At 37.1% G+C, this 27767-nt stretch overlaps 2 protein-coding genes and 2 non-coding genes across 5 annotated transcripts; 2 read left to right on the forward strand and 2 right to left on the reverse strand.

Moving 5' to 3' along the window:
• The first annotated feature begins 3382 nt into the window (after positions 1-3382).
• On the forward strand, positions 3383-7084 carry LOC110044167 (cholecystokinin receptor-like). Its single transcript, XM_020749689.2, has 2 exons — positions 3383-4196; positions 4869-7084. Exons 1-2 carry the CDS (start codon positions 3832-3834, stop codon positions 5638-5640), a joined length of 1137 nt encoding a protein of 378 aa, XP_020605348.2. The 5' UTR covers positions 3383-3831; the 3' UTR covers positions 5641-7084.
• LOC110044136 (galanin receptor type 1-like) lies at positions 6547-18229 on the reverse strand. Of its 2 annotated transcripts, none has more exons than XM_020749658.2 (3): positions 17995-18229; positions 10463-10934; positions 6547-9647 (listed from the first exon to the last, which is right to left on the reverse strand). In XM_020749658.2, exons 2-3 carry the CDS (start codon positions 10837-10839, stop codon positions 8780-8782), a joined length of 1245 nt encoding a protein of 414 aa, XP_020605317.1. In that variant the 5' UTR covers positions 10840-10934; positions 17995-18229; the 3' UTR covers positions 6547-8779. The 2 variants fall into 2 exon arrangements, with proteins under 2 accessions (XP_020605317.1, XP_020605315.1); XM_020749656.2 differs by lacking the exon at positions 17995-18229 and adding an exon at positions 13051-13207.
• A 5876-nt stretch (positions 18230-24105) lies between these two features.
• On the reverse strand, positions 24106-24179 carry Trnan-guu (transfer RNA asparagine (anticodon GUU)). The gene has a single exon. It is a non-coding gene; the product is annotated as a tRNA-Asn (tRNA).
• A 242-nt stretch (positions 24180-24421) lies between these two features.
• On the forward strand, positions 24422-24493 carry Trnap-agg (transfer RNA proline (anticodon AGG)). The gene has a single exon. It is a non-coding gene; the product is annotated as a tRNA-Pro (tRNA).
• The last annotated feature ends 3274 nt before the right edge of the window (positions 24494-27767 follow it).

Genomic DNA, 27767 nt, shown 5'->3' on the forward strand with positions numbered 1-27767 from the left:
AAGTGTTTCTGTTTCTGTTTGGCACACAGAAAAATAATTAAACGAGGGAAGATATTTCCTAGCGCTACTCGGCACGACATTGATTCAATCTTTTTTTTACCTCTTTTGATGTTAAACCCAATGTTGGGGCAGGAAAGTTAGAAAAAAGGGATCTTTCTTCTAAAGAAACTTCATTAGTTGCTATTATTTCTGCATATGTATGACGTCGTCATAGTGTGTGTACTGAGCTTTTTACAGATGTTCTTTCAGCTTATGATAAATAGCTGTCGATATCTAATGTAAGAAATGTAGCTTTCTTCATGGCGGTAGCGAGAGGTCTTAATCGGGTAACGGAGCTGCGTGTTTTTGGCTTCGGCTTTACTATGTTTATTTACCAAATGAGGTGAGTTTTAGATATTCATCTTACTTCCTAGCTTTGATAATTCTGCTTTGTTTTATCAGTGAGACGATTCCTCACTGCATTTGTATCAAACCTTGTTACCTTTTTGTTAAATAGTCACAACACCATGGTGTAAATAATTCAAAAATCTAAACGAAAAATACCAAACGTCGAAAATATAAATCAGGTTCGATTTGAATGGAAAGTTTCAATTTTTTTCTTTTCGATTTAATGTTAATCCTCGGGCAAATAAATGTTATACCTTCAAACTACGCGTGAGCAATTTAAAATATTTTTCTTTGGACCAGAAAAAAATGATATAAAATATTAGATCGACTGTTTTTTCGACGAATCGGCTGCAAAAATTCATCCAAAAAAATTTTTACTTGTTTTTCCCTGGCAAAAGGAAGGATTATATTTCACGATTTGACGTACAAAAAGAGAACAGCGTAGAATTTGTTATCTGTGCCAAAACACTTTTGTCGCATGCACCTGCGAGTAAACGAAATTAACATCAAAAGTGTAATTTTGGATTTTGTTAAAAGTTCTTCTATTCTCATAGCAAAAACAAAATGCAATCGAAATAGATTTTATCGTCAATGGGTCGCGTGTTATTACTAAATTCTAAACCAGATATGGACATAAAAAACAGGATGTGGAAAGGAACAGATATTTTATATCCATGCAGAGTTGTTATTGATAGAAACAAATACAAAAGCTGATCAGTGATTAGCGAAGCTGCACATGCATGCAACTTACGTTTCTTGTTTGAAAATACTCAACACTCCGAAAAATCTTAAGACATTTAGCAAACTTACTAACCAATGAAATTATGTTACCAGCTGACTATCAGTCGTCGAGTTTGAGAAAACGTGAGAAAATTAAGTTTTCGTCGGACCGCGTTCCGGAAACTTGTCTGTGTGGTCTCAATTGTGTGAGACGCATCGTAAATCATCAGAGGTTATAACGGAAGACTTGCACCAATCCTTATTTTTCTCCTGGTTTTTAGGAACTTCTAACGCACATTTGGCATCTGGCAGTCTTGGGTGCAATTGCCAATGCATTACTGTCATCTTGAATAAATATAAAATAAATTTAAAAAAGTATTAAAAAAGCATAAAGAATTTGCAGAGCAACATAGCACAACAACAAAAAAGAACAATGTGCATATAGAACATTGAACATTGAACATTTCACTAGAACGTTTGTTCCTATAAAATCAACTAAGGTACCGACGAATTTAATCGAAAACAAGTCTTAGTGAGTATATCCTACAATAAATTATGAGTAGACTGCCTAAAAAGCCCTTTGGCTACGTGGTGAGCTAAGTGTGCTCTCTATGTGAATATAATCCGCCTGTTATGCCTAGTGGCCTTATCAGTAGGTTCAGATACAGAAAATGCACTTGAATCAAAACATTACTTCACCCACTACAAATTTTGTATAAAACCAGTACATTCTTTCCGTAATATGTTACTTGATTGAAAGACAAAAAAGTGAGGAGGAAACCTTTAAAAGAGGTCGAGAACATTAAATACTTTCAATGCGTATTGGTGGTTCTCGTGTTCGAATAAAAGCGTTAGAAAACATCAATGAAGAAGAGCGAGGAAAGCGGAGATAAAATACATGAATTGTTCTCTCCAGTTTTACATAGAGATAAGGTTCATCAGATTGTCTTACAGGTTTGTACGACTCTTCCTTATTTTAGGGGAAGGAACGATAAATGCTAATAGTGGCTTCCTTAGAAGACCAAAGAAAGAATTGAAGCTTAATAAGGAATCAAGTTATGATTTCAAGGACTTAGCTGATTTAATTTATTACATAACAACACGTTATTTGCAGGTTACATGCACAAACTGTGAATATATTAGAGACCAAATGTCATCTACGGAAATTATTAGACAAGGTTCCGGAGTTTTGAGAGTTTTCGTATTTGTTTAGCCATTTCCGATAAGTGGCATTTTTTTTTTACCTTAGTAAGCATTTTCTGTCGTTATAATTATGTACGCAGTGAAATTATTGTGGTTTTTGATGCCAAAATTTTAATACAGAAAATCCAATTTATACTTTCGCGCTTAAGTTTAATTTGATAAAATTCGAGATTTAATTCATTGATTAAGACAGCTCAATCATCTCCAAGGGTCGTAAGCGCGCAAATGTTTCTAAAAAAAAAAAGAATAACTGCTTAACATAAAGCTTCTTTTCCTGTATAAATTCACTCGTGGCTTTGCTTAATGAAATTAAGCCAGCCGTAAGAAATAATAAACTGTTTTTCTTTTTAGTTTAGAAGAAAGGTCTCAAATATATAAGCATAAAAAAGGATCTATATATTCCAAGACCTTCTTTACCTACAACAGCTGATTTGCAAGTTCAAATAAGCCGCCGCCATGCAGGAAACGATGCAGTCCCTGGAGTGGAATGGGGCGTGTATGGCGGTCATGTTGTTTGAACTATTAAACTATTTTTAATTGATTCTTCAACTATAGAACGATTTTTTAAAGTAAATTTAAGCTCAAATAATAATTAAAATAGTTATTATCTAACAACAGCATGCCACAGAGAGGAGAAGAAGAAACAAGAAGGCAAGGTTGATTGTTTCGTAGAATATAAAAAGAAACAAAGTAGGACATTAGGAGAATGTTGAATTGACAATCCAAATCAGATTTGCTTCGCCGGCTAGTCTGAGTCATCAGTTCATTGAAAGAAGTGTGTCCTTCGACGTCTTTCTTTGACAGTTTTGTTTTCGGAAGAAAGTTGTTTACAAAGCTGCACACATGTAAAAGTAAATAAAAGTCGGCAAGTGGTGTTTGTGTTCTCGTGCGTTATTGAGAACAACTTTTCCTACTTTGCCTCTGGATATGATTGTGCCAAGGTAAAAGGCACGAAGAAAATTTAAAAATTACTGTTAATTGTCGCCCACAGCATTGAAGCTCAATTGAATCACTTAAACATCAAATTGTCGTCTTTTGATCTACCGAGAGACAGATTATTTTAACGCTTTCACTTAGATTATTTGTATTCTTTTGGCACATTCCTCTCGAGGGTTTAAGTTCCCTTCGAAACTCAAGCAAGGTATATACATTCAGAAGAAGGAGAGGAAAAAGTATTTTAAAATCTTAAATTAAGTACACTTCTTAGAAATAGTGTCGATAATTTGAATTTATATTTACTTTGGTGGTACTTACCTCTTTGATCTTTTTTCGTATAAAATTGTTAAACCCGGACGAGCTTTTACCTAAAGGTGTTGAGGACTTAAGTTATTTGCTTAGCTTATGAAATTTCTTTTCTTGTTTGTTTCTCCTTTGACAGGCTTTTATTTGATGATTTTTCTAGGATAACAATGGGTCGGACTAAACCAAACCACTAGTCAAGCTCAAAAAAGCCAAAACGTGTTAAGCGTTTCTGAATCATTAAAACATCGTCCGTTTCTTTGGTTTCACGCTTTCTACCCGATGGCAAATCTCACCGACAGTGGAAATTCACTTCCAAATAGCACTTCACCGAGTTTTACGTGGCTACAAGTAACAGAGTATACCATTTTCTCCGCTGTTTTTCTCGTCAGTGTGACAGGAAATATTCTCGTCTGTTTGGTGATCTTTAAGACGCCACGTATGCGCACAACCAGAAACTATCTCCTGGTGAACTTAGCAATGTCCGATCTGACCGTGTCGCTACTGTGTATACCATTTGATGTAGTTCTGAAGATAACCCATCCTCACTGGCCATTGGGAGCCGCCATGTGTAACATACTGTGGCCAGGGATGACTTTGGTCACCAACTGCTCGTCAGCTACTCTGGCGGCCATAAGTCTAGACAGGTAACGGAGAAGTGTTTGTGAGGTTAATATTGTTAACAAGAACCAGTGTAAGGTTTTAGAGTTTTCCTGTCTATTTTTACCATGGTCCATGGTAACTTCACACGACAAAAATAGAGATGAGCAGGCCAGAATGTTGCTTGAGAAGGACAAGCAAAGCCAAGAAAACAGAGAAAGGAATACAAAAAAAATTTAAAACCCCAAAGATAAACAGAAGAAAACAGGACCGCCGCATCCCGTATCATTACTGACTTCTCGGACATAGTACCTTACTCCGATCTCTCTGCAATTCCAAAGACAGTCTAAAATCGTATTTCCCCTCAGGATGCTAGAAGACAAGTGATGTAAATAAAAAAACAGTGTTTTGCATGTTGATGGTTTCTACAATTTCTAAGTTCTATTGCCTTCACGATATAGATCATTTAATTTATTCTGAGTTTTTCCAGCTTGTATGTCTGGCTTCTTTGTGCAGCTTAATTGTTAATCTTCGTTGGTATCGCTGTCAAGTAAACGCTATTTTTGATTTCATTCCATGTCTAAAACTCACTTGGAACTTCTAGTTAGATATTATTGTTTCTCGCGAGCTGGGCTACCTCTTAAAAAACTATGTTACATTGCCACACGACTGTATACTCATTTCTGGACACCTGTAACATGTTTCACTTATGTTGTCAGATACCGGGCTGTTGTACATCCCTGGAAACCACGCTTTACATCATCTCAGACAGCCGCCATCATTGCATCTACCTGGTCGGTGTCATTCATACTAGTGCTGCCATACGCTCTCGTACTTAAAATCCAAGGTGGCTATTGCGCTGAAGACTGGCCTCACCCTTCTGCTGTGAAGGTCTACACCATGGGGTTGTTTATCTTTCAATACGCTTTACCGCTTCTCATAATCACTTTCGCTTACCTAATGGTAGCTAGGAAGCTTCGCCACCAAGCAGCTCGCATTGCAAGGAATCGTCACGAAAATGGCATATCAATGACAACTGACGGCCTAGGAGCAAATGGGTATCAACTGCACCCAACAAGCGAAGCCTTTTCCGTGTCTTCCCCTACCGTGCAACAATCTGAGGTCCGGAAAAAGTGCAGCGATTCTGCTAAACAAGACCTTGTTCCTCAAAGCATTGATCCTCCGCAAGTTGACAGAAGGGAAGTGAAAAGACTGGAACGCAATACCAAGATAATGAAAATGTTAGTGACTGTTGTGTCTCTGTACGCCATCTGCCTGCTGCCCAATCAGGTTGTCTGGTTGTGGTACGAGTTTGGCACCGCACAAAGCTGGCCCCATTTTAACGAGCTTCTCACTTTTGGCAGCATCATGGTGTATGTAAACAGCTGTGTGAATCCTTTGTTGTACGCTGGTATGAATGACGACTTCAGGAAAGGCTTTATAAAACTCCTCAACTGCAACAGGAAGTCACATGCAAAGACGCTTGTATGAGAAAAACTGCTGATTACTTACAGATTTAGAAATTGAATGCACTGTGATTGGTCGATGAATCAAGTTTGAAGAAAACAACTGCCATCAGGATATTTGAATCTTAATAGAAAGACACCACATTTTGTTTTATATCTGAGGTACATGGGTACCATGACCACATTAGAAAGGAAGGTAGGTTGACAGGCAAACAGGCAGGTAGATAAGCAGTTATCTCGATAGCTACAAAAAGTTAGGTAGGTTTGGTTGGTAGGTAGGTTCATTTAGGCAGGCAGGAAGGTAGACACAGTTGGGTACGTACCAGGTAGGTAGGTAGCTATAGGTAGGTTGGTGGGTAGGTAAGAAGGTATGCAGGCCGGAAAAAAAAACAGGTAGAAAGCTAGCTGGGTATGTACGTAGTTTTTATTAATCTGAATCCAAGCGACTAGAATATTGCTACCACTTCGTCTGAATAAGATATCGGTCCTCTGCAGAATATCTTTCACCGGCCTTTTTTTTTTTAGGTTATCCTTACAATTATCGCCGCATTCCTGAGTGGAAGGACTTTAAGGGTGCGTTCCTTTGGGGTGATCTGGATCAGGATCAGGATCAGTGATCTTTGATTTCTGATCCTGATGCAAATCACCCCAAAGGACTGCACCCTAAGAGTAAATAGTCATGTCACTCATGACGGCCCAGATAAGGTTTCACACCAGTATCCTTGGTCATTTTGGTTAATAGAAGTGAGCAAAAAACTCATGATGCGTGATACTGTGATGATAAACTAAATATGAGGCTGAGTGGGCGAAGCTTGAAACGTCTACTAAACGCCGTCACTATTTTACAGTTGCAAGAGCCTTTTCAGCCTCATATTTAGTTAATTATGCTAAATTCAGAATACGTGACCATAAAACCACATTCCAGTCGCGATCGTGCAAAAAAATTACTGGCTTTCAAATTTTTATTGCAATTAGCTTTCTTTTAATATAAAGACGTCATTGAAATATGTCAGTGATTGATGCATGAAGCTCGAAAGCGGACTGCCATTGGGGCGTGCATTGGTTCCAAAACATAGCAGTCTAAGCTGTGTTCCAAGCTAGTTTAATAAGCTACAATATTTATATAAGAATTAGAGATTAATTAACAACGGAGTTATACTGGCTATATCGTTAATTTCCACAGAATACGAGCTATTACTAAAACCCTAGACCGTATCCTACCAAAAAAGCAGATTACTATATTACTATTAAGGTTTCTATTAGAGCAACATAAATAAGATTTTACGAAAGAGTTCGAGATTGCTTACCGATCGAGAGCTTTTCACAGGGTTAGCCGAAGATTTTTGCCTATTTTCAGATGTAAATGTTTGTAGCTAAAACTTTCGTCTCCTGATACTACACAAACCTTAAAACGTTAGACATGGCCTAAGTGCTGTTAACGTCTAATAAATATAAAACTATTATAAAAAGGGACTCATTGTAATTTGCAGGGTTATTATTGACGCAGTACTCATGAAAGTCAATCAAACAATACGAAAATGTTCTGAAAATGTAAAAATAACTGCACGGAGTTACATTTTGTTGATAAAAACTTGGAAATTCCAATTTGGAAAAACAATTTTGCTATAAAACGGTTGCTATTGAAACAACAAGTTCCGAACCTATGAAAGGTCATACCAAAATTTTGTTTTAGAAATAAATCTCAAATAAAGTCTCGCAGAGTTTAGAATATTTAAAAATGTTGAAAAGTTTAAGCGGTTAAATTCAGCCAGATCATTTCCTGTCCCTCAGTCCAAACAGAGTGGTGAAATACCTTGCTCAGGTGTATGAATCAACGAAAGGGGCCAATTCGAGCGTGACTCACTCTATTCGGCGCCCAACGTGCTTTTATCTATCAATTATGTGGGATTACTATACCTGTCACAAGAATTGTTATTTGAATGATGGTTAAAATTCACTGTGATCTCGATCATTATTCCTTCACGAGTTGATTGAATACCAGCTTAACTTTATGGAAAACGTAATTTTCATTCTTTCCCCAGTAACTCTGGACAAAAGCAGCAGAACTATCAAAGAGAAGTAAAAAAAGCAGTCAACTATGCCAATAAGAAAAAAAATAGAAAAAAGCGACGACGGAAGGAGTTGGGCTGATCAACTATTTCCCATTTTACACTACATGGAATTTTTGGTACGGCTCGATCGGATAAAATTGCTACCCTTGTCAATGTTTATCCGTATTCGGACTTCCTAGCTACATAACGCGTATGTGGGTGAAAGCGGGCATGAGTACCGATTTATCCGAGGTGGGCCAAAAATAAAATCGAAATTTAGCAATTATTCTAGGAGAGCGCGTTGGATATGAGACGATGGTAGATAGGCAACGAGGCGCGTAACGCCGAGTTGGCCATAATCATCTCATACTCAACAAACGCGAGCGGGAAAATGGTTTAATTAAAAATGCCCCCAAAAGATAGAAAACTAAACTAAACTAAAAATAGAAAAGCCCCCAAAACGCGTACGCTTTCTATATTTGTAAAGCATGGTATAGTGGCTCATAACCCTTAATGGCTAAGCCAATGAAAACTCTCAAATTGCATTATCCAATGAGTTTTTGATAATAATTGTATTTAATATATAGATTAAATACTTATTTTGGCCAAAGTCATCCAGAACTAAATTTAGATGCAAAACTTGATAACCGGCATTTACTGCGCGTGTAACAGTTATAGAAGCGTTTTTGAAAATGTTGGCACAAAAAATGCTGATATTCGCTTAGCTGTGGAGAATTGTCTAATAGGTAAGAACAAGACTAGTTGTCTTCAACTGCCTGTTATCGAGAACTAACGTAGTTTTCCTTAAAAAAAATATATATTTACAGTTTCTTATACACATTGAGTTACATCTAAACGGTTGTCGACGACTATCTTGCTACTCCGTCGACACGTTCCGTAGTCATATAGGCTTTTTTCCCATTCTGAGGCACTAAAAAACTCTATCAGCAGTGGATGCAACCATTGCGAGGTTAAATAATTATAATTCTTTTTGATTTTCAATCCATAACCTCAGTTTATAAAATCCTTCTCTAAATTACATGAAAATAGACACTTTACAAATTACATAAGTTAGAAGTAATGAGCTTTCTCAAGCATTGTTCCAAATCAAAGCTAAACTAGTTCAGGTTGTCTCCGCCATTGGCATTTTATGATATCAATGAATCCTTTTCTGAATTCCTCATTCATTCCAGCATAAAGTAAAGGATTTACAGAACTATTTATATACACCATAAGACTTCCAAATATAAGCAGCTCATTAATGTGCGGCCAGCTCTGACCCGACCCAAACTCGTACCACAACCAAGCAATCTGGTTTGGCAACAGACAAATGGCGTACAAAAGAACCACTGATACAAGCATCTTTACGACCTTTGTATTGTGCTCTAGTCGTCTTGCCTCTTTTATCCGGCCGCTGCCAAATCTATCCGGGTACTGCTTCTTCTCATTATCGCGCCTGGAAAGTAATTTCCTTGGTGGTAGTGGGGAAGCAATGTCACACATCTGCACAGCAAGAAGATTTCTCCCAAGATGATTCTTTTTGCCTGCATCCGCATTAAGAAATAATTTCTTTTCGTGATTTGGAGGCGATACGGTTAAGGTGTTACGTGTCTTAGGAGAAAGGTTACTCTTGAGGTTCCAGCTGTCATGGCGAAGAGGTGTTGGTGAGGGCGGTCTTAACGAAAATTCGTAGTTCCTCGCCATTCGCTCGGCCTGTTGTCGAAGTCTGAGCACGACTTTGATATAGGCAGCCGCAATAATCGTTAAAGGTAAAGCATATTGAAATACAAATAATCCAACAGTGTAAATTTTCCTGGTGCTTTCACTTGACCACTTTTCAGTGCAATTGTTCTCGATAATTCCCAAAGCAAAAACGTAAGGTAGTACCAGCAATAGAGAGATGATCCAAATCGCCCCAATGATGAGGCCCGTTTGACGAGTTGTGAAGCGAGCTTTCATAGGTCGTACTACTGCTCGATATCTAGAACAAAAGAAAGCGAAAACAAACTTGAACGTCATTTCCTGCTGTACGCAGTTTCAGTGAATGACCGAATAAATAGCAAAATGTTAGTAGATAAGAACTATACAACCGTACGTATTTACTTAGGTTACTTTTCCTTGCTTACAGAATCATCTCGGAATGCAGAGTTAATTCTACTGCAATGAAAAGTCTTGGCTTCTTCTCCTTCGATACCATCTAATTTGCATAACGCTTTAATTTTGTAATAAATCCGTACAAGTAATAACCTTTGTTTACTAAATCAGCCTACTAGGGTACAGTAAAAAACCCGTTCATAAAAACCTGCATATTTAAACGTAACCTCAAAAGTGTCTTATATCATTAGTGTTTACTAAGAAATTAGGCTATTTAGGTTCTTAATAGACCTTTCCCGCGTTCCAACAAACAATGGCGCCGAATCGAGGTCAGGGTGGACAAAAATACAACAAATGTACGAAAATGTCCACCCCAATCTCGCTCTGGTACTATTGTTCGTACGCACTGAAGTGGAATGCGGGAAAGGTCTATTCTTATGCTTTGTTGATTGTTTATAACCAGTATGAATATAACCATGCCTAACTGACTGCAATCTAAGCGAAAAAAAATCCTATTTTAAATTGTTTTATTTCTCGCAAAACGAGTACTCTGTGTGAACTCAAAAACTCACATCCTACCAGAGTTAGTAGCGTTTGGTGCCAGACAAAAACGTCGATGCGTCTGGGAATTGAAGAAAGTGTTTAAAAATGTTTCACCATTGTGTTGTAACAAGTAAACATTTTTATAATAACAATCCTTACCTGTCATAACTAATGACTGCAAGTGTAGCTGCAGAAGAGTTGGTAACAAGCGTCATAGAAGGCCACAGTAACTTACACATGGCAGCACCAAGCGGCCATTCAGGGGCAGCTATTTTCACCACCATATCAAATGGTATGCACCACAAGGCAACTGTCAGGTCCGACACCGCAAGGTTGACAAGCAAATAATTACGCGTTGTACGCATGCGTCGTGTTCGAGCCACTACCAAGCAAACTAAAGTGTTTCCTGTGGCACTCAAAGTGAATATTACCGCAAACAGTGTGAACTGTAAAATGTCCAGCCATTGAGTGTCAGTAGATTCAGCTTCACTTGTCGGTTTAACATTTAGGTTTGTTATGTGGGTGGAATTGTTCATTACGAGCGATGTAAATGGTCAACTTTGTTACGCTTGTGGTGTGATAACCGTGATTACGATTGCTTATCCACGGGCCAAACTCTGCTTATCTCTCTCTGAGAACGAATAATAGTAGCATGTCACATCATCAAAATTGAGGGAATATAATCAATAACATAATAAGCAGTGAAATTCATGGTTAACCCAGCGGAAACGTGGAAGTTATTATATTTTGAATCATCATGAGTAGATTATTCAGAATTTTGAACGCCAAGGTAAGAGCCAAGTAAAACTGGCATAGTTAAAATATGTCAGGAGAGCCAGGGAATAAGGATGTGGAAATGCGCACCAACTACCTTCTAAAATATTCTCGATCGTTTGAGCTTTTGTTGTTCAAGATAACACTATTTTATTTTCTGTTCAAAAGTAGGATTATCAGCTGAAAGAGCTGTTTTATCGTTAAAGATAAGAATTGTGACGTCACATCACTCTTTGTTTAGGAATATGCCTAAGGGGACTCGATCTTAAGGGTGCTGTGTGCATACAAATATGCTGAGAAAGTATCACGTTAGATACACTTTGAAATGTGCAAAAACAAAGCAAAACAAGGCGACCCAATAACTGATAGTAGCACAGGCGTGACATGACGTTTTTACAATATACTGTACGTGTGAATAAAATCGCATTATGAGATATGCTTGTCCTGACTTGTGAGGTATCTTAGTAACTTGCTCGCCGAAGCACAGTGACCCCTTCACTTGCATGTCAACTACTTAACAGCTGAGTGGAATTTGTTTATCATCAACACTGTGGTTTTAATTTCAGCCAAGGACCACTTGGGAACTATAAGTTTATCTTTTGTTCATTAAAACCTTTTTCAAATTAGCTTGTTTTAAAAGGTGTCACAACAAAGGCTGTTGTTTTGTTGGTGTTGAATAGTATGTCAAGTCAAGACGAAATTATAAACGAGTTTACAATGATTTATGTCAACTGACACTTTTTCGTCAAAGCCTTTTACATATAATTCAGATAAGTATACCCTAAATTTCAGTCGTAGTTCGTATTTTCGTGCGTGCTAATAAAATTCGTATCACAAAAGATATAAGCACACTGATATTAAAATAAATGCGCATTAATTGCCTGTGCGCCGATTTCAATAACATCTGCAAAACTGTTCGACATATATCTAGAAATACGTCGACAGAAAACATAAAAAAAATAAACATTTATTTTTAGTGACATCTTTAATATTTCAGTTTTCAGTTACACGTATTTCAACTTATTCTCTCGGTACTGCACAACCGACGATTGTATGCATGTTGCCTGCCAACAGTATGTTACCGCCATGATGATTAGCATAAGAAAACCGATTGATGAAAAAGAATACATGTACGTTTAAAATCAAATCAATTATCAACCCTTTTGGTTCAAACAGTGGAAAGTTCTAGAGGAATAAAACAGTTCCATTTAGCTGTTTATTTGTCTTGCTTTCAAACATGACTTTGTATAAGAGGCCATTAGTAATCAAGAAGCCTCGGACAAGACCAGAGAATAAAAATAAAAGCTGGGCTCCGCTGAGACTTTTGGGAGACAAATGTATAACGACAAAACGTTTCGAGACACACGAACTATATGAAATTTCAAAGTGCTGCCGACCTTGTTAGACTTAATTCTCACAAAGTGATGTCGGATTTTCACCCTGAAAAGTAAATGGCTATTGATGGGAGGACGTGTAAACTTCATGACTCCCTTGTCAACAGTCTGATATCGAACATCTGTCGCGACTTGCTCTCGGCATCAATTACGAAACCACCAAAAACGAACACAAACAGAACAACAGTATTGTTCTTTCTTTTGCTTTAAGGTTTGATGTGTAGAAATATTAAAAAAATTTTACCAGTCATTATTTCCAATTTTCATCACGTAGTTAAATTCACGAACGCAGTCTTTAACTTTTCTTCGGTTTCCTTATCTTTATAAACCTGATTAGTAACACCATACACCCTCAGTTTCAACAAGGAAAATTTTGCGCGTTTTTGGGTCAAACTGGACCTCGCCTTATACTAGCGCATATTTTGCCAGTTCATAAAGATTTCTCGAGAAGAGTAAAATCTTTTTCGAAACCCACCGAAAACACATGCAAGCCAAGCTTCCCTCAAATACGATGTAATTTCAGTATGCATGACATTACTACATGTATGCCGCAAGATTACAATTTCTAGCCAATCTCACCTTAGACACTGCTGTTGTTGTGAAGAAAAAAGTATCTTGTTAAGATAAAGAAGCTGTTCTACAGACTACTGTCTTTCTCTCCTGTTAACCTCTATAATACACCGTCGCCTCCCACTGACATCACGTCTTTATGTAAATCAGGACAAAACGATCTTCACTTAATTGTTACTCGGGTGTAATTCACTTTGTGAAGGCGTTTGAATAATTTATTAACCTTAATCTCAATGTAAGGAAATTTTGGGAACATAAGGTGCTGTTTCGAATTCTAAAGAGAAAATTATATTAGCTTCCTTCATTAAACTGGAATACACGGTCTGCTTTTCAAAGAAACGCTGCCATGGAATATGGACTGTCCAGAAAGATGACAAAATTAATATAATAGAATTAAATTTTGATTATCAGAGAGAGGAAGCAAGGAATAATTTTGACAGAATTATTATTTTGCCAAGAGGAGGGCATCCCTTAGGGTTAAAATTTACTAAATTGTTCTCTCATGTCAAAATAAATTAAGGGTGGAGGATTTAACATTAAAGAAGGCAATTGAGAAGACGAGCCGAAAAAGAGCTTTATATTCATGAAGATAATTTGATTTAAAGGACACTGCAGAAACAATCACTAAGCTTTCCGTTTGTCAAAATTAAATCCAGTCAAGTCAACTAATTCTGATGTATTATAGTCTTAACTCGTAGGTTAAAATGGTTTTATGTTCCACGCAATGTCTATGAGAATTACAACAACGTGCCGCACTTTGCAAATTTTGGTCGCCCGCGAATTTCTGTCACGTTTTGAAGTGACCATCATCACCAATAGGCTATTTTTAGAATGAACCAGCGGATGAATGCCTGAAAGTGAATTTTCTTTTAAAATGAAACATCAACTAGCAACTGAGTTTCAATTCAACTTATTAGGAAAGTAGTAAGCATCTTAATATTTGGGAAATCCGGGAAACTTCTACAAAACTCAGAAGTTTGTATTGGTCGCCCCGTTTTTTCGAATCTCATGTAAAATTATAAGATTATTCCACAATTCTTGCATTTTTTTAAAGCTTGAATAGTTTTGGTTTTTAGTTATTTAAGAAAATACAACATGTATACCAAAGCTGCAAATTATCTTCGGTGATCGACTGTTAATGCAGATCCACAGCCATACGGAGGCGCTGACTGTTGCCATGGTTATATACAAGGTGAAACCATTCCAGTGTTTGTACTTTTACTATTAACTAGTAAAGCGGTATAAATTATTTCCTCTGGCCGGTGCTCATGAATTTGTCAACACCTGTAGGCTATACATGAATTTCTTATAACAAAATAATAATTTTCTGTTTTGTGACAAATAGATTAATACCACGAAAAGCATTTAAAAAGTTAAAATGTCAAACTATTAATATTTAACCTGGTAAAACTAATGATTTATTTCTGCGGGGGAACGGAATTTAAGATGTCCCTAACTACCAGCAAGTAACTAGGGTGAAACTGTCATGTGTGGATTTTTTTCCTTCTAATATTTATAAACTTGAAAAAAGAGCAAGAATTTTACAATGGATAATTATAGCAAGCCTGACATAAGTATGTTTCGTTCCTGCCAAGGGATTCATCGCAGACCTTTCGGCTAACTCATCTGAGATCGCGTTTGAAGTCCATTAGCATCAAAATGATAGTGGCTGGCAATATGGCCTTATATAACGTAAAGATTCCCAATTGCGTCATATGTTGAATGGCATATTACGGCGGGACTTCAAACGCGATGTTTGACGAGCTAGCCGAAAGGTCTCTGATGAGACCCTTGACAGGGACGAAACATACGTATGTCAGTCTCGCCATAATTATCCATTTTAATATTTATGTATGAAATTAAATTTAGAAATGCACATTTAAGGATTAAAATTAGCGACAACAGTTTAACACAAAATTTTGATGTCGCATCGTTTAGACATACTTATAATTATAAATACGATAGTTATCGTTATGTTTCATCACTTTATATGGGCACGCTGGTAAACTTTTCTCGCTAATTTTTATTCTTAAATATTTACGTAAATGACCGAACGCATGTAACCATGTAATAAATAAAACAAGCGTTGAGGCGCCTGGACTAGGCGACCTACAAAAAGCACCACCGAGGTTTCGCTGGTGCCAGCTGGCTACGCATGCGTCCTAGCTAAAGTGGCAGTGAGCAATTCTGATCTGTCTTTTTTTTTTTGCAATATCTATATCCTCTTGCCATCTGTACGTATTTAAACATTTCAAAACATGATAGTTGTGCTCTCTTGAATTATATGTCAGGCCGCTTAAGGACCCATATTTTGCAAAAATGTCCTGAAAGAAAGCTTCTTTTTCCAAACACCGCCGAAAAAATTATCATGTGTTTTCATAACATCTTGCTGCAAAACTCGTTGAGTGATTTTGATTAATTTAGTCAGACCATGTTACTTGCGCAGCGAGAAATACTGAATTTCAACGTCTGTCATCGAACCCGTCTTTGCATGGAAAAGATCAACAATGTTTCTGTCGACCAATACATCAAATTTGGGTATCTAATGCAAAAAGTGGTGAGGAAAGGTTTAACCGTTTCAAACTCGTAAAGACAATTTATGATAATTTTCAAGTTCTCAGATAGTACTCTAGATAGCCTTGAATGTCAATATAGAACTCCCCTTCAACTTCGATCTTGATTGTAAAGCCAAATTTTAGGTGATATTAAACAGAAAACAGTGACTACAGTGTTATATTTTACCATGTAATTCGAAATCAGATAAATTTTTCGCGCTAATTTGTGATACTCACGTTTCTCCAATAGCTCACGAATGAAACGTGAAATATAAATTAAAATTTGCTATAAATAAATCCATCCTCTGCAAAACGCAGACCGGCTTGCCACAGTTTGCACTTCTCTCCTCAAAAAATGTGGATCATTTATGTTAACCTCCTACCTGGAAATTTGTATGGCCGTGGGAAGTTGTCCTCGTGTATTAATAATAATTAAATAATTCTCTTGTGATATTTCAGTGGAAGGAAAAAAAACATGCCAAGGCGGAGGCAGTTGTTTCCGCCGGTGGCCGAGATGTAATATAAATCCCACGCTAAGAGGAAATTCAACCCCTTTCATTTTTCTTGTTTGCTTTAGATTTACACTTGTTATGTGTTTTAGCTTTCTGAGATTAACATTGTCAAGATTATGATAGGCATGCAGTTGTATATCAATCTACGCCGCGCCATTTGTTTGAATTTTAATTACATGGACTCTGAAACAGAGCCGAAATATTGTAAACGTTTCCCTTTTGTGATATTTTAACAATGATTCCAATTCTCTGTGTCGTCTCGTTTATTTTCTACTTGTCAGGTGGCTCTGGATTGATAAACTTAACATTTCTGTTCTTTCCATCACTGTGAGTCTATAACGGAGATTGAACCCCAAAAATATAACTGATCGATCACCACACGTTTAATTACTTATTTCAGAGCTTAAAAAACTTGTTGACCATATTGAACCAAGATTAGCATGAACTATAATTTATGTAATGGCAGAAGATCACGGCTTTAATATCGCAAGTCTGCGACATTCCTGCTCTAGGTAAAACGATTTTAACTATTAGCAGAATCCAAATACAAAATAGCAATCAGAGATTGCCAATTGAAATTATATTCATTGGTGCATGGGTGTCAAATATATATATGCCTTCTGGCTGAACAAGGGGGTTCTTATTTTAATCGGCGGCAGACATCTTCTCATGTGAATTCCTTGTAAACATTTCCATGCGTTTGATTTACTTTGTATTTGATTTCATAAATTTTGATTAATTTTTGCTTCTTTTGATTTCGCAATCGTACTTTTTAGTGGCATTACACTAATATAACTGTTTACATTCTAATGTCCACTAAGTTTCAGTTTCTCGCTTACATTTTAACAAAATACTCTCTGGATATTTTTTTCCGATTAAAGCAGACCGGGCTCTCTCTTTTGTCCAGATAAGTATCGATATTATATTTATAAGTTTTAAGACTCGGGGGTCATATTGAATTGTCTATCATGATATGATATCGAAGCACACCCATAAAGAAAACAGGAATATAAAAATAGTATAGAGACCAGCAATGAAAATATGTCAAACATCGCATAACGACATTGAAATAATGAACAAGATACCAAATACAATAAACTTCTGTCAATAATTACAGGAAAATGTCCCTGAATTTTCTTTGAAAAAATTATTTTCATATCATAAACATTTTGAGATGAAAAAAAAAAAAGATGTCTTAAGTCTTGCCATGTCACCGAATTGAGAACAATGCTTCTGAATATGTGTGCCAAAATCAACTCCTTAACTAAAAAGCTGGTATTATGTTTTCAGTGAGATAGTAAATTAAGTTTACTAATGAGTTGTTGTTGTACATTCTAGCAAAGTGATGTTTGCACTAACAAATTGATAGATACAAAACATATTTTTTTGAACAGTTCCACTTCAATCTTCAGTGCAGGTTTTAAAACAAAATGTGTCGTGCGAAAAAAGGCATCGTCAAAATGGTTTTGAGTTCACGGACGAATTATTAGCACATTACCTTGTTGACCCAAAGGCCACGAGACGGACAGGAAACTCGTAATATCTTTTTTTCCGCCTCCAAACTTAAGACCCTAGCTTCATGCACGCAAATCTAGTTTTTTCAACAGGCCACGGCTCTGGGGCAGACTTCTATATTCGGTGGTATTTTCTTTCTATCTTTTGGGAATTGAGAGACCAATCAACTTCGCAAATTAGTAATGTTGTCTTGAAAGCCTCGGAGCCATGTTAGAACATTAATTTATTTACAGTTCGTCTTTGACCGATGAATGACTCAAGGTTTTCACAAAGACGTTTTCGAACTAGACGAGGCTCGCACCGGGGAAATATTGGTCGTGTTCTTTGCAAGCCGTGAAACAAGCTAATAATAAATGATAAGTTAATCTTACCTGTGATGAGTGTGTCCCTACAGTTTTATGTTGCAGCCATTTTGAACTTTAAATCAAAAATCGGTTCATGGGAGGCTGGGACTGAAATCGAAAACCTTCGGGGACGACTCCGTTAAGCCATCCGATTGATGTTCGGAGAATTTAAGAATTTCAATCTTCGTGACTCCCTAAATTATCCGGTTCCAGTTGGTGACTTTCTTCTCCATTTCCAAACTCTCAACTGGGAATGGGTTTGATACGCTAAGTATTGTTAGGGGCATTGAGTTGATCGTTTTGTTTTCCTGGTATGTTTTATTGATAGCATTTAATTCAATATAAATCACTTCATTACTGTCATCAAAAGCTCATGACTAGGGCGTATGGCATTCTTGTGGCCTAACCGATGGACACAACGGCGACCATGCTCTGGGAATTTTGGACTAAGACTTCTGGGCATGTTTTGACAAAAGTTTGAATTTCGTTTGAGTTTGTAAAGAGCATTACGAGGACAAGTCCCCGCGATAGACAATGGCACCGCTACCTAGAGAGCCAAGCACAGAGTACAGTGACCCACATAAATTTCGTTAATATCCTGTAGGAACTCTTCAGTTCTCAGTTACTTTTGCAGCCATGCATGGTAGGATTAAATGTCCACTGGTAACATGGGTTGTATTCGATTTTATTTCCCTGGCCATATAGCCAAGAAAAATTATGACTGACGCAATGTCCATGGTTACATGCTCTTCCTATTGTAGGTATTTAGCATTGTTTAGCTTTGCTTGTATCATGCTTTTCGTGGTTCAAGGTTTTGTCGCAGGAATAGGTTCGAAAGTTTCCAAAATTTCTCATTGTGCATAAAGCAAATAGTATAGTAGCATATACTTAAACAACTTGCTGAAAATGAGGCGGTAATATGAAAAAAATCCCTTAAAATCTTAAAACTCTTTATACATGTAAGTTTCCTATTAGAATTTCCCTTTTCAATGAACTTTTATTTTGTATAGCGTATCTTGAAACACAGCCGCACTACGTTTTTTTCTAATGACAAATCATTACACCCATTTAATTAGAATTCCGTGTATAGTTAGAATATGATCAAGTGTACATGTCCTTGGGTTCAAGAAAAGCAATTCTTGAGAAAAGGCAATTTTATTGCAAGGTATTTTTATTGGACACAAAGGAAAAGAAAGCAGGCGTCAATAAACATGAAAATTGATTTATTTTGACATTGATATCCGTCAGTGGGTAATAAAGTTCAAGGACATATTGCTTGAATCATCAGGGTGTCCTGACAACCAGTACCAGTTGAATAGGACAAGACAATAGGGGTCATGGAACCAGACAAAACAGGATATAAGATATCAACACGAAATTAACAAGAGAAACAGTTGGAGCTTCAAATTCTAGATTAGTTGGAGATTCTAATAATAACTACAAAAAAAATATCAATAAATAAATAAACAAATAAAATGAAAAATATATACCATTATTTACCCTCGGCTAACTGAAGCTATCCCTATAACAATTATCTTCTTCTTGCAGATAGAACATGAAAGGCATATAGGTGGAAACACTATTCGAGCTAGCAAGAAAAATAAATCACGGCCAGTTTTTTATAGAAGTAGCTTATCGAAGTTTAGCAATGCAGAGTTACTTATTTGATATGCTAACCAGTTAAGCGGTACACCATTGGCTGTATTTTTTTGCAAATACTCAACACCAATATGATAGAGGTCTAAACAATCCAAAAATCTTGCCAATATTTAACAAGTGAAAAAGGTTCCTGAAACTCCGATGAAGGCTACGAAGCAATCGGTAGCCAGTAAAAGAACTTAAAAGGATATTAATCGAAACTTGCTTCTAAAATTACACGCTTAACATTTCAGAGTAAATATCGGTGCCTAAATGACGTACTTTTTGGCGCTCGGGAGAAGGGGCTTAGAGAAAATCTAAATCGAGAAAATGTGTCCTGCTGTTGAAATTGTATTACAACTTTGATCAGCGAAATTGCCGAACATATTCAAAGCACATTTTCATAACTATTGACTCTGATTATACCTGGCAAGCTTTAAGAAAATACTAAGAAATCTTTGCACAAACTAAGTAACAACAGAGTTTAAACGGTGACTAACATACAGGCATGCATATTCCTTGTACATTTAACGTGATTCATATGTTATTGGGTTGATGAAATAACAAGGAATGTGTTAAAAGAACTGAAATACGAACTATGCACGGTTCACACCAACATTTGGCAAGCTTACCTTCGATCGAAGGCTTTTAACTCCAAGGATACATCTCAACCTTTGTGCGACTTTTAGCTCACAGTGAAATAAGACACACTTTGTTAGCCTTGGATTTTTTTTTTTTGGTCGGCTTCTGATGTTCTAGATGATAATAAAGTTTCAATTTTCAGACGCCCTTCGGGTGATAGGTATTTTCAATGCAGCTTTTGTTCGGAATCTGATTCGCAGTGAACATTATTAGATTTCTCACCTCCTCATTCGGCCTCTGAAAATAACACAGCAGCTGACGAAGTAACATTGTGTACACTGTCTGACATAAACTGATATATACATGCATATTTAATCTTCCTAGCGAGAAATTGTACGGTTGTAATCAATTTCAAGAAATGAAAAGGACACAGCAGTTTGTCCTGACTGAAGTGAATTTATGCTTTCTTTAATAAAAAAAAATCAATCATGGTCCATACACAGCTGGTTCCCGGCAAAGATCTGACTTTTAATTTTGCCAGCCTCCGAGGAGGTTACGACACACAGTTTTTAATTTGGTGGATTAAACAAGTTTACTAAGAATACATATGCAGTTAACAAAAGCTTTAATAACAGTCTTCTGGATGGAAAAAAAATGTGGGATATCGGAAACAAACTAGCCCTGCAGTTTAATCGGTGAATGAATAACACTGCAGGAACCGATGAAAAGGACTATACAGAGGCCATAGGGTGCGTTCTCAATTAATCTCACGGGCTTTATATGCAGTAAACAATAAATCACAATAGAATAATACTACGTGAATTATTCCTCGGATTTTACAGCTGTTTACGTTTCCATTCTTCTTTTGAGTTCCTGTTGGTCAGTAATAGTTCCCCTGTAATGTTATGGTTACTCAATACGTAATCATGCCCGGCACCTTTCAGATGGCATATCAGAACAGGCTGCGTCGAAGCCGCATTTGAAATGCCTGTGACAGTTTAAGTAAGGACATTTACAACAAATTGACTCAAAGAAATCCACAAAATTGTCTTTGTTGGCTGCGCCAAAAAAATTTCAGAGTCCGACAACTGATGAACCTACACTTAGGCTATCAAAACAATAAAACTCAGTCTCGGCTAGAACAATCAAAATTGCTTAATAATTTTTAACTGGAATTTACTTTCAAAAAGCCGCTTTCCACTTTCTAAATTCAAGGAGCAGGATTAAATAACAGATATTGTTCTCTATATTTTTTTTTTCGGTGAGCTGCAAATGTTCAAAAACGCAGAAAACCGAAAAAAAAAAAACGATCTTGTGATAACACGGGAATTGAATTCGAATGGAATTATAATTTTTCCAAAGGCTTTTCATTACAAATTGTTTTCTAAGCATTGGATGTGTATGATACACTTATTTACCTGCGACCTCTGTAGGAGTCTTAGAAATCCAGTTATTTCTCTTACAGTACACTCAACATTAAAACTTTATTGGTTTTCTAATTCAATTTTCCCACTGACCCAGCATTTTCCGAGGTAATAAGTTATTGCAAAGTCGACTGAGACGGTGTGCCGCAAGGACGGAGAGTAAAATCAGATGTATACTGTTCACAACCTCTCTATTTTTCAACGCACGCGAAAGAAAACTGAAGCGAGCGAAGCAAGCGCGAAGCACGCGGAAATGAAGGGTGGGGGGAGGGGAGATCCCCTACCCTGTCATGTCTCCCGTTTTGCGCTGACGTCCAGTTCTCTCGCGATTCTATTCGCGAATTGAACGATCGAATAAAAATACGGCATGTATATCATGGTTTGATATACAAAAGGAAATTTACACGTAGCATTTTGCTTGCTGTCATTCTTCATTGTGCTGACCATTAATAATAATAATAATAATAATAATAATAATAATAAACAAGAGCTTTATTAAAATCTCCTCAGAAAACCTATTTACAAATCTTCACACACTCCACTATCGTAGTAATAATAATAGTAGTAAAAATAATACTAATACTAATATTACTACTACTACTACTACTACTACTACTACTAATAATAATAATAATAATAATAATAAATTATATTATAATAATATAACAAAAACCGTCCCTGCGTCTCTTGAACCTGAAAAGTTTGCATGCCAAATAACTTTGTCAGTTTCAACTCCAGGAGGGTCCAACATTATGGGAAATATATGGTTTCCGCGAACTTGGTGTGGTTAGGTGATAAGTCATAAGCAAATGTCTAAAAGGGCGTTTTATCTCAGTGTGAGGACAGGCATCGAGCAACTGGAGAGCGCTCCACCTATTTGAAAGAGTAACATTATAATGCTAATTTAGAAATGGCCGGTGTAGTATTTGGCCATGCCTGGTGTATTTGATCCCACTAATAATAATAATAATCATAATAATAATTATGATAATGATAATAATAACAATAATAATAAAAATAATAATAGTAATAATAGTAATAGCAATAATAACAAAATTTATTGGGCACTTTTCCATACAAACTTGAATCTTACATGCATTTGGTAAAAAATTAAGAAATTCTGTTGTTCCTTAAGTTTTCGGTAATTATAATAATAATAATAATAATAGTAATGATAAGGTGGGTTCGTTACCCAACGTCACAATGAGCTGAGGGACTTAGAAGCCGAACTCCTGAATATGGTTTGTACCGATGTTGAGACTGAGCCTGTCCTGCAAGACATCTCGGGTGAACAGCTGGGAAGAGGTTCTAATCGAGCTCCAGATGCGAGATTAGATATTCATGCGCGCGGGTTCTGGGAGAACCAACGATCAGCATTCTTTGGCGTGAGGGTTTGTCACCCTAATGCTGATTCGTATAGGGACCTAGAGCCCCAACAGATATACCGCAATCATGAGAACGAGAAGAAGCGCCTTTACGCGAGGAGGGTTTTGGATATCGAACAAGGAACTTTTACACCCCTTATTTTCACGTCAACAGGCGGCATGGGAAACGAGTGCTTGCAATATCATTCCAGACTGGCGCAGCTGATCTCAATCAAGAAAGGAGAACATTATGCTAAAACAATCTCCTGGATAACAGCAAGGACATCCTTCGCTTTACTAAGATCCGCACTAATCTGCCTAAGAGGTTCAAGAGCTAGAAGGAAAGCCTTTTGTGACTTTAAGAACATTGATATTGACGTTGAAACCCAGGAGCGAGCCATTATGTAAACACTGTTGAAATAGGTTTTAATAGTTTATTTCTTTTACTTACTTTTACCTTGTATATACCAATTTGTATGGAATATGTTAGTTAATGTTATGATGATGATAGTAGCATTAGTATTAGTTGTAGTAACCATGATATCATGATTAGATACAGAAACATGTTTTACAGGTTTAACAGACATCAAATTATGTAAATATTATAGCATTTTGTAAAGCTTAGCTCTAGTTTTTGTCACAATAAACACTCCTTTATTTAAAAATAAAAAATAATAATAATAACAAGAACAGCAATAATAATGGTAATGGTAATCAGGTAATGGTAATGATAATGATAATGATAATGATAATGATAATGATAATGATAATGATAATGATAATGATAATGATAATGATAATGATAATGATAATGATAATGATAATGATAATGATAATGATAATGATAATGATAATGATAATGATAATGATAATGTTAATGATAATGATAATAATAACGGTTTGTTTAAAGCACATACACCGAGCAGCTGTGTTTTTTGAAGACCAACTTACATGCAACAAAACTAAAAAAACGCTTAACGCTTAATTACGCTGTTCTAGAAATGTATCGTCTGTTTTGCCTCGACCACCTGTCTTGTTAACAAAAGTTATATTATCCTATCCTATTTTACAGAACAATTCTCTGATAATATTGTTAATGATTATTTTCTGCGGATCAAAACAACAAGAATCGTCCCCGGGTGGGCTTGAACCACCAGCCTTTCGGTTAACAGCCGAGCGCGCTAACCGATTGCGCCACGGAGACTTCAACGGAGGAATTTCTATCATTTTAATCAAATTTAATTGTGTGGATGAAATTTTAACTTGTGTAAGGTTTTTGCTACATTATTTTATCGTGGTCAAGAGACATGAAAAGGGAAAAACTGGGGGAGATGGGTGATAAGAGTAACTGTCTTGGCCAATGAGACAGCACATAACAGGTGTTATAGTACCAGTTACGTGGAGAGGTAAATTAAGGCCTTTGGTAAATGATTTTCAACCACGTTTGGCCTGTTGGTCTAGTGGCATGATTCTCGCTTAGGGTGCGAGAGATCCCGGGTTCGACTCCCGGACAGGCCCACGAATCTTTTTTCTTGGAATTAGAATGGTGGAACAATGAACAATCATGTTTCAAAAATGCAGAATGTCACATTTCCTAAGTGTCTCTGTATAGATTGTCTACTAGTAATCAGCCGTGCTTCATTGTTATATTTCTATTTTTGGCTCATCAGATCTTTTACAGATCCTACGTATAGCAGCAGCATTTCCGTTTGTGGTCCCGGGTTCGACTCCCGGACAGGCCCAGGTTGTTTTTAAGATTTTTGGTAATAATTGAAATAATTATAGTGAAGAGAGTCCAGCGACTGTTCCCTGATTCGCTTACACCTAGTAAGACAACCATCAGAAAATCGCAAAACGTATCGATTTCATTTGGAAAATTCTATTTTCCAAGTTGTAGGTATGGGTGGGAAAACTTCAAGTTATTCGGCTTGGAGATGAAAATGATTTCCCCACCGAGTGATTACTTTTAACTTTCGCCTTTAATTTATAGCTCAATATATGAATGATGCATGTTCTACGGAATAACAAATTAATTCAACGTCATCAAAATCGCTACTGTCTACACACCATCCATTTTCCAAGCTGCGAGTGGCTCATACACACTTTGATTTGTGATTTGTGACGTCTTGACAACTCTGTAATCTCTTGTAGCCCATAAGTAGTCGCTAAATGACATGAATGGATAGAAATCCATCATCTTCGAGGAAGCGAATGAGCAAGAATGGGTGGCATTACATGTAGGGTTTTTGGGTTAGATTTCAAATAAAAACCTCGAAATTTGTGTTATGGCCGGGTTTCATGCTGTGTTGCACCATCAGTGAAGACTACCCTCGTTCTTAAGATATTGGTGATCTGTCTGTTTGGGTTTTTTGAGAAATAAGCTTTAAAGTTTTACTTCGGTCTCTGGGAACGCAAATTAGCCCTGTGAAAAGGGGGGGGGGGGGGGTGGTGGGTGGATATCGAAAGGAGTTACATCAATGTTGCATTAAATACGCGAATCAGAAACCGGCCAAAGAAATGTTAACCAAGTGTAAGGGGCGTATAAGATGATAAAGGAAACAATTTCCAGGACCATGATGCAAAAATTCTCATAGTATTCATCTTTACAGCTTTCTTGTAAAGTATTCTCGAATTGTAGTGAATTGAATCCATTTTGTGACAACTTTTAGACTGTGAGCAACCGTTGCTATGGGCGTTGCTATCTTGAAAGATAGCTACCAGTAAACAGATTTCTTAATTTAAACGTAAATCAACGAGCGATTAGAACAAAATCGTATCAAAATAAGTCTTGCAAATGCTCAGAGATGTTGAATGCGCATGTTTTGAAAAAAAATGTTCTTTGGGGAAAAGATCTTTATATTATCTTACTCCACCCAATAGGCTTATCGAGGTAATCCCTACCAAGATATTTTTAAATGCCACTCCTGGCTTAAAAAATTCTGGGAGGGTCTAGATGAAGCTAATCTTTTGAAGCGGACTTGGGTCACGTGAGAAGCCCAAACGGCTTTACACGCATTTTCATCCTCGAAGAAAACCTCCACCCAACGCTCATGAAAAATTTTCCGCGGGAGAAGTGAGTACTACATCTACAAATAATTTGCGAGGAACAACCTTGAACCATCCTCTCTTGATATTGCGCACATGGCGAAATGTTTAATTAACCGAACCCGTCAAAACGCAGTTTTCCATACTCTCAAAGATGGTTCCATCAAGCTATACAATATATAATAGGAGTTAGCGTTATGGATTCTTTGGAATAGAATAAATCATATGGTGCGGTCCTTTATTTTCCCTTAACAACTGGCAGATTACCACTCATTAATCCACTGAATTATTTAGTATTTATTCGAATTCACAACTTTACAGAAATTTTAACGTACAGATACGTAAATATCATAGAACGATTAAAGCAGTATGTTTAATTGTCAGTGGAGCGCTGAACACGTTGCTACGAGTTCTATTGCTGTGGCATTACGGGAAGAATGAGTGTGGCCTGTTTCCCTAGCTATAGTAGGGAAAGGAACCAGCCTTCTAGCCCGCTGGGGACAGCCGATTAGAGCACGCACCACTTTACGAACGTCCATTCCGTCCATAGTTCAAAAGCGGATTTAAAAATCCATTTAATGAGATGAGGAAACTATAAAATGGTATCCAGGCAGCGAGATTCTCAACTGATTCTGCAAGCCCTGAGATTAACAGAAATGGTGGAAAACAAATCGCTGGTACGAAAGTTAACAGGGGCACAATCAGGATCAAACCAACTGTGTTTGCCAATTTCTTCTCTCGTTTAATTATTGCGTGTAGACGACCTCTCTGCCCGTGCTGATGCATGACTCGATTGTGGCGTAAGTTTGCGATAAGTATGCCAATATATGAATAAATAATTATAATTAAGGAAAAAACATACATGAAACGGTTAGCGAGTAGTGGTACTATACCAGAAATAAGGGAATGTTCTTTTGCGTAAACGAATCCCGATGACATTAAACTGGAAAGCCAAACTGCCAACGCATGTTTGAAAACCCGTGATCTTTTCACATTGTTTCGGTACAGCAAAGGTTTGCTCACCGCTAAATACCGATCTCTACTAATAATGGCCAGGCTACCAGCGGTTGCTGTAAAACACAAAGAAGAAAACCAAGCCAACTCCTTGCTTTTTTCAAGGCAAAGACTTTCAGTCGTATATCTTCCGGTGCCTCTGACGATGGAAAACAAAGCCCACAGCAAGTCAGTTATTGACAGACTGCACAACAGTAACAGTGGGGGATTCTGAAGAGATCTTGCTCGGATCACAGCAGTGAGAACAAGGCCATTGCTCAAAAGAGAGAGAAAGGCTACCAGCATGGCAAGAGGGACAATAACGTAGTTTGTGACGTCACGCGATGTATGCTGTGCATCTTCAGAAATGCCAGAAATGAGGCATCTTTGATAAAGAAGAATTCCTGAATGAATAGTCTCATTGACTTGGGACAACATTGCCTGAAATAAAATATACAAGAAAATGTTAGTAATTATTGGTGCTATATCAGGAATAAGGGAATATCTATTTGCGAAAACGAATCCTGATGACAATGTAAAGCCAAACTACAGACGCTTGTTTAAAAACCGTGGTCGTTTCACACTGCTACGGTACCACCAAGGCTTGCTCACCGCTAAATACCGGTCTAAGCTAAAAATGGCCAGGCTACAAAAAGTTTGCTGCCATGCACAAAATAGCAAATACTGCCTCGTCCTCGCTTGTTTCAGGGCAAAGGCCTTCACTCGTACACCTTGGGGCGTCTCTGACAATGGA

Source organism: Orbicella faveolata, unplaced genomic scaffold, assembly GCF_042242905.1.
Source record: "Orbicella faveolata isolate gen_17 unplaced genomic scaffold, um_ofav_v1 contig_35, whole genome shotgun sequence".
NCBI lineage: Eukaryota > Metazoa > Cnidaria > Anthozoa > Scleractinia > Merulinidae > Orbicella > Orbicella faveolata.